This window comes from Parambassis ranga, chromosome 13, assembly GCF_900634625.1.
Source record: "Parambassis ranga chromosome 13, fParRan2.1, whole genome shotgun sequence".
Taxonomy (NCBI): Eukaryota; Metazoa; Chordata; class Actinopteri; family Ambassidae; genus Parambassis; species Parambassis ranga.
This window is the reverse complement of record NC_041033.1, coordinates 18,550,282-18,563,970: the sequence shown is the minus strand read 5'-3', so window position 1 is coordinate 18,563,970 and position 13,689 is coordinate 18,550,282. Positions and strand designations below refer to the sequence as shown.

General features: G+C 39.9%; 1 protein-coding gene across 5 annotated transcripts in view; it reads right to left on the bottom strand.

The window, feature by feature from the left end:
* Window positions 1–13,689, bottom strand: part of nbeab (neurobeachin b) — a 160,531-nt gene that overhangs the window by 50,416 nt on the left and 96,426 nt on the right. For 4 of the 5 annotated variants that reach the window (XM_028418801.1, XM_028418800.1, XM_028418799.1 and 1 more), the window contains 2 exons: window positions 8,823–8,947; window positions 2,170–2,316 (listed from right to left, as the gene is read on the bottom strand). In XM_028418801.1, the coding sequence (XP_028274602.1) occupies window positions 2,170–2,316; window positions 8,823–8,947 (272 nt within the window). Of the gene's footprint in view, window positions 1–1,858; window positions 1,892–2,169; window positions 2,317–8,822; window positions 8,948–13,689 lie in introns of all 5 variants that reach the window. The other variant, XM_028418798.1, reaches the window with a different exon arrangement.

Genomic DNA, 13,689 nt, shown 5'->3' with positions numbered 1-13,689 from the left:
GAAATATGTTGGCTTGCAGTAGAAACCTGCTTATTATAAAGAATGATTTGTGTCTTTTTTATTGTGGGACAAAAACAAAAACACAGAATAACACATCTCTCACTCACTTATTCTGAGATTACTCATTTATAAATGTTGTGTTGGTTTTACTCTGGTTTTACTCTCTAATAAACATGTCACCACTTAAAGGATCAGCACTAAGCATAGAGACTCAAAATGGATAGGAAAGGCTAAATAAAGGCAAAACAAAATGGTTGTGGCTGCTAAACCACACTACAGCGGTACCCTAACACAGTTCCGGTATATGCCAGCAGAGCAGTCAAATCAACAGACTCCTCTCTGACGTGAGAAATGCTTCTATTCTTTCTTCTCACATCCGTTTCTATTTTACCCAAATTTGGTTACCGTACAACATACAGAAAGATTCATTTAATGCCAGCCCATGCACAGACAGCATCTCCACTGTTTGTGGGGGAGCAAAACTAATCATAGGTTCAGCAACCACAACTGCCTGGGCCCATGAGTGCAGGCGCCGCCCCTTTGGCAGCAGCAGCAGCAGCAGGCACTGACCCAGCGGCTGGCAAGAGAAGCGCTGTTGTTGACAAGGATCTAGTCCCAGATCTCTCATTAAGCCTGTTCATGCCTGAGATTAGATACAGGACAGACACCGACAGTGCATCCTGGTAAAAACATTACCCAAATGAACCAGTGAGAGAGCAGCTCCCCTGTTGGTAAAAACATGAATTCAACTTTGATTCAACATGAAAAAAAAATATTCTTAAATCCCAAAAACAGAGTTCATCCTCAGTGTTTGGTTCATAATTTCAGCTCACACATCATAAATGCATCACAGATATTCAGTCTCAGCATTTGAGTTTTGTTCAAGCTTATTATTAGTTCTCTCAGGAGAAAACATTGTTTGTGTTTTAGCTCCTGCTCTTTAGATTGGCCAGTGCAGGGATCATCTGACAGACATGAAGTGTTTGGCTGCCTGCTGGCCCAGGGACAAGAAGGAGGGGGTAGTCTCTTCCTCTGAGATTCATCTGAGGGATCTTAGAGGGGATTTCACTGCTCAGCAGTACCCTGGTTCAGACTGAGCTTCATACACTGAGCCATGAGAACGGGCTAATGTACAGTGTGGCGCTGAAACAGTGATGGGCAATCTACTGTTCATTTTCAGACTACTTTTGGTAAAAACCTAAAAATTCACTGGCAGCCATGATCCCAAAAGTTCAGTGAAGACATTCTGGCACCATTACACATGTCAAGTGGAAGAATTATGCAATCAACCCTGCAGCACTTCACTTTAAACCCAGTTTCAAGCACTGAGCCTGGTAGTCTGTAAAAGTTAAAATGATTAAAATTAGGTTATGGCTAAAATGAATCAAAGATTAATTTTATTTTATGATCACTTTTTACTGTCTGTTAAGGACAAAATAATCTTCAACAAAGGTCTGTTTTTTCCTAATAAAGTCCTTTGAGGAACACACATATTCAATTATATTCTGATTTTCCATAAAATGGATTGGGTTTGCATGAAAATCTGTACAGATTTAGACACTCGTGAATTAATTGAGTAAAAACATTGACTAATCAGGTTAAAATTTTTTATAATTAAAGGAAATATGTGCAATTTAAGGGGTAATTTGTATTCTTAAAAGAGGAGTTGTGTTATTATAGTATAATATTTTAACTTGACACCACGAGGGTACAGAATTAGGTCAGGTTAGAGATTAGATGTGGTTAAGTTAAACAAGCAGTGGATCATTCCCATTACTGATTGTTTGAAACATCCTCAATAAAATGATGGCATATCTGGACTGATCATCTTTCTGGTGTTTAACTTTGGAAGACTTGCCTCTGCAGATAAACAGTCGAGGAAGAAACTGAGCTGAAGGGATCCAAACAAAACAGAGAAGAAGACTTATCAGATTAAAACAGTATGTAGCTGTCAAACTAAAACAAAGTGAAAGTGATCTTCAGAGACTGCCGGTTATTTAAGGAGAATTACAGATCCTAATCACTAAACTATAGGCTATATGCTTTTCTTTTCAGCTTTATTTTTTTTCACCAGATTTTAATTGTGTAAAATGAATACACCAGCTGCTAGGACAAAAATAAGAGACAAGATGACTTGGGGTTAATAGAGGAGCTTCAGCACTGACTCACCACCCAGGTTGTCCATCTCCTTCTCCTGCAGGAGGCTGACAGCATCATCGTCTCCATCCAGCATCAGCTCCGTTTCAGGGTTCTGACTGGCCACAGTCGGGCTGCGGATCACCATCTTAGACTTGACCACCTCGTCCTCCTGTGAGCCTGTTCAAACAAATTTGGAAAGAGAGACCACTAAATGTTGTACTTTGCTTTTTAAAGCTAAGATTGGCATTAGAAAGAATGCTTAAATCACAATGTCTGTTAAAGGGATCTGTTTTTTATTTGTTCAAAGGGGACAACACAGAAGGTGAAGAGAAGAATTATTATCTTTTTTTTTCTTCCCAGGAGAATTTAATACTATTTTTCACAAATTGTTGTGTTGTGAGGGCATAATTAAAGACCTGAAATGTATTAAAAAGAACAATCAAAAGTGAATACACCTCTACAGCATTACTTTTAGTAAATACGTGAAATATTTATACTCATGTTTTCATTAATATTTATGACACGAATCTCAAACACACACTAACTGTATATGTGTGTAGAAAAACTATATGCAAAAATATGCACAAGTCAAAACATTACATTTAAAATGATTTGTGAAATGAGAAGAGAAAATAAGGATAAACTATGAAGAATCCTACCGTTAAATACACAATGACATGCTGGGTGAACTTCATATGAGACGCACACTAATCGCCACAGCATATGAAAGAATGTCAGGGTACACGTTCGCTCAGTGAATGCATGTCAACTGGTTGAACATCAGAGGTGCTTCAGCTTTTATTTTCAGACAAGGTCAACAATGAAACGTTATCTCTATCTTAAAAGACCAACAGCAGAGTCGGGGGATACATCTCAGGCTCATAGCAGATTAGAGATATCATTTCCCTCTTTTGGAGAGTTGACAAGAGTGAGAATGAACAGACAGTACAATTAGGAGGCTGCTTATACAAGGACTTCATCATATGGATATAGTGAAACACGCTCATTGAAAACGATGTGTTCATACATCCTGAAAAACAAAGAGGTCTCACAACACATTTATCAGCTTAAATCAGCCCATCTCCAGCTTGTGCCTGCCACGCCGCTGCTCAAAATGCTTAAGTGAATTTGTCTTTCTGAAGTCCAATGTAGGAAATAACCAGAGTAGAAATTTGCGTGTGTGAAAGGAAGAACACATATCAAGGAATGGGAGGTGGCTGACACCCGTCTGACATGTTTCCTTTCAGCACAGTTCTTAATCGCCTCTGCTCCCCTGAGGAACATGTACCTTGTCTTGAAGAGGTCACATTTAACTGTTGTCAACACTGCTACTGAGAAAAAAAGTCTGCTTCCTGCTCTGTCTCATATCTGGAGTGCTTTCATCAGACCGAGAGAAGACGTCTGAATTCTGTGTAATGTTAAAGCCAAAAAGCCAGCCAGCGGTCAGAAATCAAAGCAGAGCCAGTGAAACTTAAAACTGTAATTCTGTAAACCATCATTACACTGCAACTAAATGAGGGAAAACTCAGACAGACAGGTTGATTTTCTGATTGGCAAGTCAGCACAGGGTTGTGTAAACCAAATAAACCATGCTGATTTCTACACGCAAGGGACCAACATCATGTTGTAGCAGAGGGGGCAACAACGCAGGGCAGAGGACTGACGTCATCTTACCCACAATGCAATTTAGTTCTCACAGAAAAAAAGTAATATGGTTACAAATAACAAGAAATGAAGAGCTATGACATGAAGGAAAAAATGTGCTGACATAAGTGATCTCCTCTTGAGTGATGGCCCTCTGACTTGGAGACACTGTCGTATTAAAAGTGCTGCTGAGAAAAGAGTTGCCATTTGTCACTATTACAGGACTTGCTTTGCAGTGGTGTCAAGAGAGACTCATTAAGAAGCTTTTCGAGTGTTCAACCTTGACCACTGTATGATGAAACAAAAAAGAACGACCCTTTGAATATCTGATGTAACTTAGATGAGTGACCTAAAAACAAAAAAAGGAGTAGGAGACAGGTGGAGGCCGAGGCACAGGATGTGTGTCTTCATCCATTTATCAGCGTCTGTAAATTACCACTGCGAGTTTGCTACTAGAATTCACTTGATAATCTTGTCGATGCTACACCATCTAGTATCTATCCATTAACCATACGATGACAGTGCTCTATGAAAAGCCTTGGCTTCTCAGTGTCACAGCAGTTTTATTTCATATTTACTTTCAAGCTCTTGGGGAACAGTGTTGGGAGAAACCACAGATCACCATTCTCTGGGGTCCGCTTGTTCCATCAGTGAGTTAGAACTGCTTTAGAGTGCACTAATTACACTCAGTAATGTGCACCGTGGAGCTTTCATGACCTCAATGGAGGCTGATGAAGACCTGCCGGCTGTCACCAACAGAGGCTGCCCCGGAGCACCAGATCAGCATCATTATTTCTTCAAGTGTATCTACAAATTGACCAATTTTCTAAGGGTTTGACAGAAATGTGCAACCTAAAGCCCACTTCAATAGTTTTACCATACAGTGTGGAATATAACTGTTGGAAGCCTTCAAAAGACAACTAAATCAACTCCAATACCATCACCAAGGGTCAATGTTTCATACACGTCAACATCAAGAGTTTGTGGTCTTTAAATTTTATATGGGTAGGTTTTTGTAAGTCTCAAATGTACAGTAAACACTGCCTCAATAACTTCACACCACTCCTCTTAGAAGCAATCCACAACATCCTGTTGTACTTTATATTCGGCTGAGCAGCGTGGGTATCCACTTCCTAAGAGAGACAAAAAGCTGATTTCACAAATGCTTTGATATTTCAATTATGAAGCCATAAATCAAACAAAATACTTCAGGTTGCTTGTTTGAAATGTTTTCATCAGCAAAGCAAGATTTGGATAACATGCTGGAAAAGGGCAAAGGCAGGTTTGTGTAAAATTAACTGAGTGTTTGTCAATGGATATGGCAGGTAACATTTTGGACACTGCACATCTTGAGGTCTTTCTGAGTGGAAACTTCAAAAAAAGGTAAACTTGAGGACTTTTAGGAATCGTTCTGTTTTATTGTCTTATCTGTCAGATCGGTGTAGTTTGCATTTTTTATAGCTTATTTACCACACACGCACTGCATGGTAATTTACACCAGTGATTTTTGCACTCATTCCACATAATGTGAGGTCTATAGAATATCTTAAAAATACAGTCGGTCTTCCATTTCCCAGCCTCTAGCTGCGTGAGATCCTGCCCTCCTACGCTCCTTCTCCAGGGGCTCCACATTCCACATGGAGAAAAAGAGTCTTGCTCTCAGGATAGCATTACCAGCAGGGCGGTGCAATTCTGCCCTCTGTCTCTTCACTTTCATTTACTCTGCACTGAAACATGAAATGAGGTGGGGGGAAATGACAGCTTCATACTTCCTGTGATGCAAGCCATCCATACATGTTTTGAGATTGTGAAAGTAAACATTATAACTTTGATGTAGGGGAGTTTATACAGTGCAGACGCTTCCTCTTGTGGTGATCTTTATCCAATATCCTGGGATGTGTCTATTGGGCTGCCAGAGGTTACAAACAATCCCATCTTCTCTTCATCAAAGCAGCAACAACACCGTTTAATAGGCTCAACATCTGGACCTGACTGTTAGGTGCCCCACATATTTCTGCAGTCACAAATATAGATTTGCATTTTAGCAAATACCATGATGCCATTTTGTTTAAAATCTTTTGTTATAAAGCTGGGAAAGAAGAATAATATCGTGAATTTGCCTCTGCTGCAGTAAAAAGCTATAAAGATCTCTGCTTGGAACAATCAGCTTTAAGAGGAGCTGCTCACCTGAAATGAGACAGCAAGGACACCCGGAGGTAAAACACCCCGTTAAACATTTGGATCAATATTAACGTGACTTCCATTTCATGCTTGCCCAATTCCAATCACCTAACAATATACTCTGATACTGGGCGGAGGCAGGCTGTAACAGGCCAGGTTATTACAGGCAGAGGGCAGAGGCAGAATGTGCTGGCTAAGCTGTCAATGCTGCTAATAGACAACGAGGCAGAGTTTAAGGCGAGAGTTTAACCTCCCATCACACACGTCCATGATTACACTTACTTGCACACACACACTTCTGAACAAAAGTACAAGTGATTACAAAGGTTAAACTGATGCACTGACTTCATCAATCTATCAACTTTAAATGTGAACAAAAGTTTGACAATTGAGTATGAGTCATGTGGAAATTGTGTTCATATTCCAAAGAATCCATTTTAACCTCAAACCACGACCGCTTCCTTTACCATGCAAAATAAAACACATTTGTCAACAAATCTTTCTGGAAAATTGGATATAGGAAATGAATAAATTAACTGGGCTTCAACAACATATTTGTGACTCTTCCATGCTGTCAGAAACAATCCCATACACTCACTGAAATGTGAAAAATCTCTGCAGTACACTTTTCATTTCAACGAGGTGAATTTGTAAGACTGACATCTACTGTGAACACAACAACGTGAGCCTGCCCTCTTCTAACTCAAGATGGTGCCTTAGTGTAGATTCTCAAATCCTGCTGTCAAACGAGAAACTGTGTATTCAGTTTGGACAACCTGCTGGTTTTCCAATGGTACCACATTTGAAAGCCTTAATAATGACACTCAAGAGCCAACTCAAACAGGCCTCTTTGTTTTTGTTGCCCGTGCAGCTGGGAACCCATTTAAAAGTTCTCTAGAGTTGCTGTCAAATCTCAGAAACAAAGTTATGACGAATGGATATCCACCCCATGAGCCTGTGCACCAGGGTTATCTGCGAAAGTCAGGTCCTATCTTAAATACCCTGCTAATTAAAGGCGAATGTTCTTTCAAAAAGCACAAAGTGTCACAATACATTTAGAACAAAAACTGCCAACTGTCACTGCTAACAAAATCAAGTGGCGCTCTAACAAAGAACAAAAAGATCTTTCTCATTTGAACTCATAACAAAACCTGGCCTCCGATGTGCAACCACATCAAAGCCTGCTGGAAAAAGCCTGAAAGTGCTGCTCACCTCTCATGGAGAGCAAGAAGGCCATTCGACTACAGACAATCCCTTTCACTTGACAAGTTTATACATTATTCCTCTCATTAAAACCACCACATGCCAGCAGGACATCAATGAGTCTTCAGTCAACTACACTGATGTCAAACTGCAGCACAACACGAATAACTCAAAAATTGGTGAATTAATAAACTAAAAAAAAACTTCCAGAAAATAAGCATCATAAAAACATTGAGGACATCTGTCACCAAGTAACACATCCACCTAAATCTGCTACTATACAATGGGTAAAGAGGGAAATGAGTAATGCTAATTGAAAAAAAGCTAGCAGATGGTACAACAAAAATGGAGGTGCATAAAAATGACCACAGTGGCACACCATGGGCAGCCAGTCTTTTTTTACATATCAAATACGAGTCTCCAGGACTGTACGGTTAAACAGAGTGAAAAGCTTTTCCAGTAAATACACTAGTTGAGTCCAGAGTATGTTATTTGGTATCAGCAGGATAAGGGCAGCTTGGAACACAATGGAAATATGGATCAGCAGCGAGGCGCAGAACTCAGCAGGAGTGAAAGGTGGGGTTTGTTTTCTTGTTTATGTTTTTGAAGTTTACAGGTATTCATTCACTGAAAGGCTGTGTTGATGCAATACAGTGCAACGTCTTCACCAAATATACCGAGGATCTGAATATACTGAATATTTTTAACAGCTTAGCCTGCCAAAGTAACATTTATTGGCCTGAAACCATCTTGTTATAAAATACACACATTAATGACAGCCCCCTAAAATGATTTGCAGTTAAAAAATGAAACTGCCACTAAATCTAAAGCAGAAGGTGCAATTATAGCATGTCTGACTTCTATGTGGACCACCTGCTGCCAAGGCAGCAGCTGGCATGTGTTTATCTACAGAGCTGCCATGATGTCCATATAGAAACCACGACCGAGAAAAAGCTGAAAGTAGCCAGATGACATCCTGAACCCAGCCAATGGTCTGCTTCAGTAGCTCAATGCTGAGACACACAGCGAGGTCTGGGAACACTGTCATGATTGTGTCCATGTGTGTGTCCACAACTATTAATATTAAAGTCTCCTCTGACCACCAAACGTTGCCTGCTTTCTTCTGTGAAGTCAAAAAGGTGCTTACTCTATTAAATTCAAAATCAATAGATTCTAACTTGGGCTGTTGAACATTTTCTCTGCTATTCCACTGCAGAGGACAGATGTGCTGAGGGAATTTAATAGCACTGAAGTGCTTGCTTTTAAAAGTCAGTGTTGCAGGATACAAGGCAAAATCGACACAAGGTGGTGGGCAAAACTACAAGACTGCCTGGGTCAATACGAAAAGTTTCAGCCACAAAATAGAAAACAATAAACGCAGAGAGCCAATTTGTTCTTGATTATGTGGTGTGATGGAAATAAAAAGTGCAATAAAATGGATGTGTCATGTTCAATTCACAAGACTCATAAAAAAAGTTATCTATAAAAGTTCTCCTACGCAATATGTTAAAAAAAAGCTGAGTCTAAACATTAAATTAAAAGTGCTTTCAGAAAAAAAGCTCTTTTTTTCCATGTGTAATGATCTGTGTGAATTGTCCTTATTGGTTTGTGTGTAAAAATGACAGACCAATAGAACAAAGTAATAAGACACTCACCATAATCCTGCAGTGACTTGCATGAGACATCTAAGTGGGTGGAGCCAAATGGGTTTCTGACAAATCTCCGCCTCCGCCGCAGGTCATCTTCCCAGTAATCCAGACGCCAGAAGTCGTGCAGCTGACTACAACACAGACGAGAGGACAGGCAGGTTAGACAGAGCCAACACTCCTCGGCAATTGTCTGATTACTGCAGCCACTTTCTTATCAGGGGAAAACATCTTGAGGAGAAAAATCAGGCCACGGATAGCAGACATATTAGGCTGAGTGCTGGCACGCTCTGCAGAGGCCCAGTGATGTTAGCTCTGCTAAAGCCTATAGCGACAGAACAGCGGGGAACAGCAGGAGCTGCTGCACACATAAATCATAGGCACCCCCATTAACAAATACAGCATCAAATTACAAGTATAAATGGCACAGCTTGCCTCCTTTTTTTACAATGTTTTTTAACAAGTCTTGTAAATCAAAGGTAGGAACCTCAACGCAGACAGCGTGGGGTTTAATGATCGGGGTCTTGGGGCGGTTGAGGCATGAGCCCATAAAACAAGCCCCCTCCCTGCGTATGTGGAGCCATGATTAAAATAATGTGCTGAAATATTCATTGAAATGATTCCCAGAGCCCTGGAGCAACCCAATAGAAAATTGCATTTTTATTCATTATTAATAACAGCGAATTAGGGTCGTAAAAAAAAAGAGAAAAAGAAGAAAACAGTTCCAGCATGTGGTAACCATCTTTGTAAATGATTATTTCAACATTAGTGAGGACCTGGGATAATTTTATTGCATGCAGCTAATGCAAACCATTAAGCTCCAGGACGAGCATTAGGTTTCCAAGTGCTGCATGTTCCAAGTGTGCACTAGCTGAAGCTATTTCGGAGCCTTTAAGCTTCGTTCAGAGGGAATGCAGCAAAAACAAAAATCTTCTTGATTTAATTTACCTTTACCAGGAATAAAAAAAACTAGCAATGACTAAATTCACAGCAATGAAAAAGCTGGTTCATTTTGATTTGGTTTTAAGCCAAATGTTGAGAATTTAGACATCATACTTTTTTCATTTTGTTAACTTTCAACAGCTACCTGTACCCAAACAGTTTAACTAATATAGACAGATCTATTGCTATTTATTACTTATGAAGTACATCCTAATGTTTTTGTGTTATGTTGTAAAATGCCATCTTTACCTTTAAATTTAAAACACTAAGTAACAGCCACCCACAGCTCAAAATAAAACCTTGGATCAGGTACTGTATGGTCAAATCCAAGTGGAGATTTTTCACGGTGAGCTGAAAACATTGGCAGGCTGTGTATTTCATTGTATACTTTCTGCCCTCTTTCCCTGCCACAGTATTGAAGCAGTCTAAACAGATTAAAGTGTTACAGGGGATCACATCACAAAATACAGCCTCCTTGCTCCACGAATATAATATCTACCAGTGTCAGAAATCAAGAGGCTCAGGAGACTTAGCTGGGCTCTGACAGCAACAAGAGCTCTGTTTCAGTTAAGTATCAATCAAAACTGAGTTATACGTGTGTGTGTGTGTGTGTGTGTGTGTGTGTGTGTGTGTGTGTGTGTGTGTGTGTGTGTGTGTGTGTGTGTGTGTGTGTGTGTGTGTGTGTGTGTGTGTGTGTGTGTGTGTGCAAGTGTACGCATGTTGTATGCACTGAGTATCATGAGCTGGAGTATGCAAAGCTACACTGAACGCCTTGAGCTTGTCCGCTGTCAATCTCCCTCAAAGCTTAACTGCGTAAAAGAGAGAGATGTCAGTGGGTGGAAAGGAGACACCCACGTAAATGATATTGTAAATGCAAGATTACACAGTGTGAAAAATGTAAATCCACTGTAGGCAACTGGGCGATTACTGCTGCAGATTATGTCTCCTAATTCTTAGTACAAACAGACGGCAGATGCCAGTGGGGGATAAATCCGCCACTTTGAAGATTTCCCTATAAAAGTATTAACGGCATTTACTGTGTTTTTTTTTTTTCTTTCCATGCGGTCTGCTCAGGGTTGCCCTTTTGTAATTTAGACTGAATTAAAATATCTGCATTTGTCAGTAACAGCAATCTAATGCACAACAAACCAAACCCGTAACTAACTAATGAGCAGAGTGCCAACATTTTAATGTCTGCTCTTTGTTTTGTCCTGTGCAGATGGTTTCACTTTGTGTGGTATTCTGCTGTTTGAGTAGGACCTGTGATATTCTAGACTATGTGGTCAGCCCTAGACCGGATTTGGACGGTGCCAAAGTGCTGTGCTGAAGGAACCTCCTCTCTGAGGGTGGCCCAAAAAGCTGTATACTGCTGATGGAGATCTACAGATAGAGAGTGATACTGCTCTCTCTGCTGCAGATCAAGTGTTTTTCAAGATGGCACCATGAAAATAACATTTCCATGTCTTAAAACCAATATAATAATATATACATGTACACACATAAGCATTTGTGCAATTTAATACATTGAAAATGTTTTTTAAAGCTTCCTGCATCGGAGCAATTAAAAGAAAGCTAGTTGTCTGTATTGTCCGCGTAACAAATTGTCCATCCAATAGCATTCATTATGCAGAGTTGGCTTGAGACCTCCTTATTTTACACATCAAATGTGTCTGGCTTCATGAACACCATAAAGAACTGCAGTGAGCCGGCCCTCTAGAAACTGGCAAAATTTATTAGTCCCATCACCCATCAATCACCCAAATGGATTTCAAACCGCATTTTAAAAGCTAATTTTCCAGCACCGATAACCCACAGGAAACAGGAGCACCATTATTTATGGAGGGCTTTCAGACCTGCTAAGTGCACCAGGATAAATGTGTGTAAGAGGACTATCGTCTATTCTCTTCCTTCTCAAATAGGTATTTAAAGCTCCATTATTCCTCGTACAGCCTGTGTTGAGGTTTCTGAGGTGCCAGATCTAACACCCTACTGTACAGGCATTGTGTTTTGTTTGCAAAAGGAAAGGATGACAGGTATAATTCAAAATAAGCTTGCAGCAAGATGAAAGGATTGATAACATCATTGTAGAAAAGAGAGATATTTTTGATGGCTGACAATGGCTCGTATTGGATTAGAAGGTGATATATTCTTAGAGCAGTAGAGAACTTACTTTGTTTCCTAAGTCTTACTTGGAAGATGTGACCATAAAACAAAAAAGTAACTACATGTTTTTAAAGTCTCTTAAACCAGTGTGGCTCACAAAACATTTTGCAGAGTTGGATTGCGATCAGAATTTCTTATGGTTAAAGATTTCCTCTTTATTCTACTCGTGCTCAGAGGGGATTTGTGTGAGGCGGTCAGGAGGAAGGACAGGGACATGCTGATTCAATAAAACACCATTATTCTCCCTTTTAAAAGCTTCCATTGGTGACATGAGTAGGGGGTAATTATAATAAATACCAGTAATCAGTGACAATTCTATTCAAAGGAGCAGCGACTGGTTTCTGTCTCACACACACACACTGGGACACTCATCAGTTCTTTGGTGTAATTCTGAGGACAAGTGGTCTTTTCTTTCGTTTTTCAGCTGTCCTAACAAGCTCTGACTCTAAGACCAGAAAAGTCATTGAGGAATTTGTTTGAGATGCATGTGTCATTTCATTGAAAGGAAGTGGCAACAATGTTGTAGATAAATCTTTAAAATAAACAAAATACATACTTGATGGGTAAAAGGCTCAACGTGGACATGGACCTACAGATTTATTGGAAAATATATGGCATAAAATTCAGTTCAGGATAACTAACAACCTCAGCCCTCAGTCCCCCTGAAATGACAACCAGATATGTGGCTCTGTAATAACAGGGATATCACACGTCATGAAAACCATCAGAGACTTAAACCCAAAGTGAAGAAATGTGAAAACATTCTTTCTGTCCACCAGTGCATTCTTGTTTTTTTGTTATGCCACATAAGAAAAAAAATACGGTGTGCAGTAGTGACTGGCAACCATATGGTGACAAGCCCAGTGCTTTTAAAGTAACCTATAAAAACACATCAAGTTTGATCATATGTCTGTCGGATGCCAAGTGTTAAGTGAGTATATGGCCAACATCATGATTAGATTATCACAGAGGGCTGCGGATGGTACACATGACTTTCATCTCTGCAAGTTCACCATTTCTTATCATCACTACACTCAGGACTATTTGAGATGGAGGGTTACCGAGCTATGATTCAAACACTTCGCTTATTAGATATGACTTTTCTTTTGTAGATTGAGAGATAAAGAAGAGATGTGCTAAAGAAAGGGTATTGGACAAAGACAAAAGGAAAACAACACTGCAGCAACAAGATTAACTCCAGGTCATCTGGTGTAATGAAGACAGACATAGGCGATCAGAGGAGGGATGAGGAGCCGCATTGTACTGCTGGTGAACCCCTCCAGATCGCCAGCTTTGTGCAACCCATCTTTCACTGGAAATGTGGCACGGTCGGGCGATGCCCAGCTCAATTTCAACACCCCGATAAAATTGATGATTGCACGAATGGGCCTCTTTCCAGAGATAATTAGCACAGTGTACAAGGTTAAGAGCGCCCCAAGGGAGGAGAGCCTGGTGTAGGTCAAGAACAAATGTGAGGAGAGAGAACATCAGCACTCAAGAACAAAGCAGGAATGTTTTTAAATAAGATCTAATTAATGAAGAACTAAAAACATTCTTGCATGCAAGCTGATTAAAATGAAGTCTCTAGAAAAATGTGCAAAGGAAGTGTTTAGACAAACATCTGGTGAAATGTAAACCTCTAAAGCATGCCTTTAATTAATAGCATAAAATGGCAGCTAAAGCTTCATTAATTCTAGTGATTTCTAATGGTCTTTTTTTCCCATTTTACGCACATGAATCCTTTAGAATACTTAAATGAGCATGTAGACAT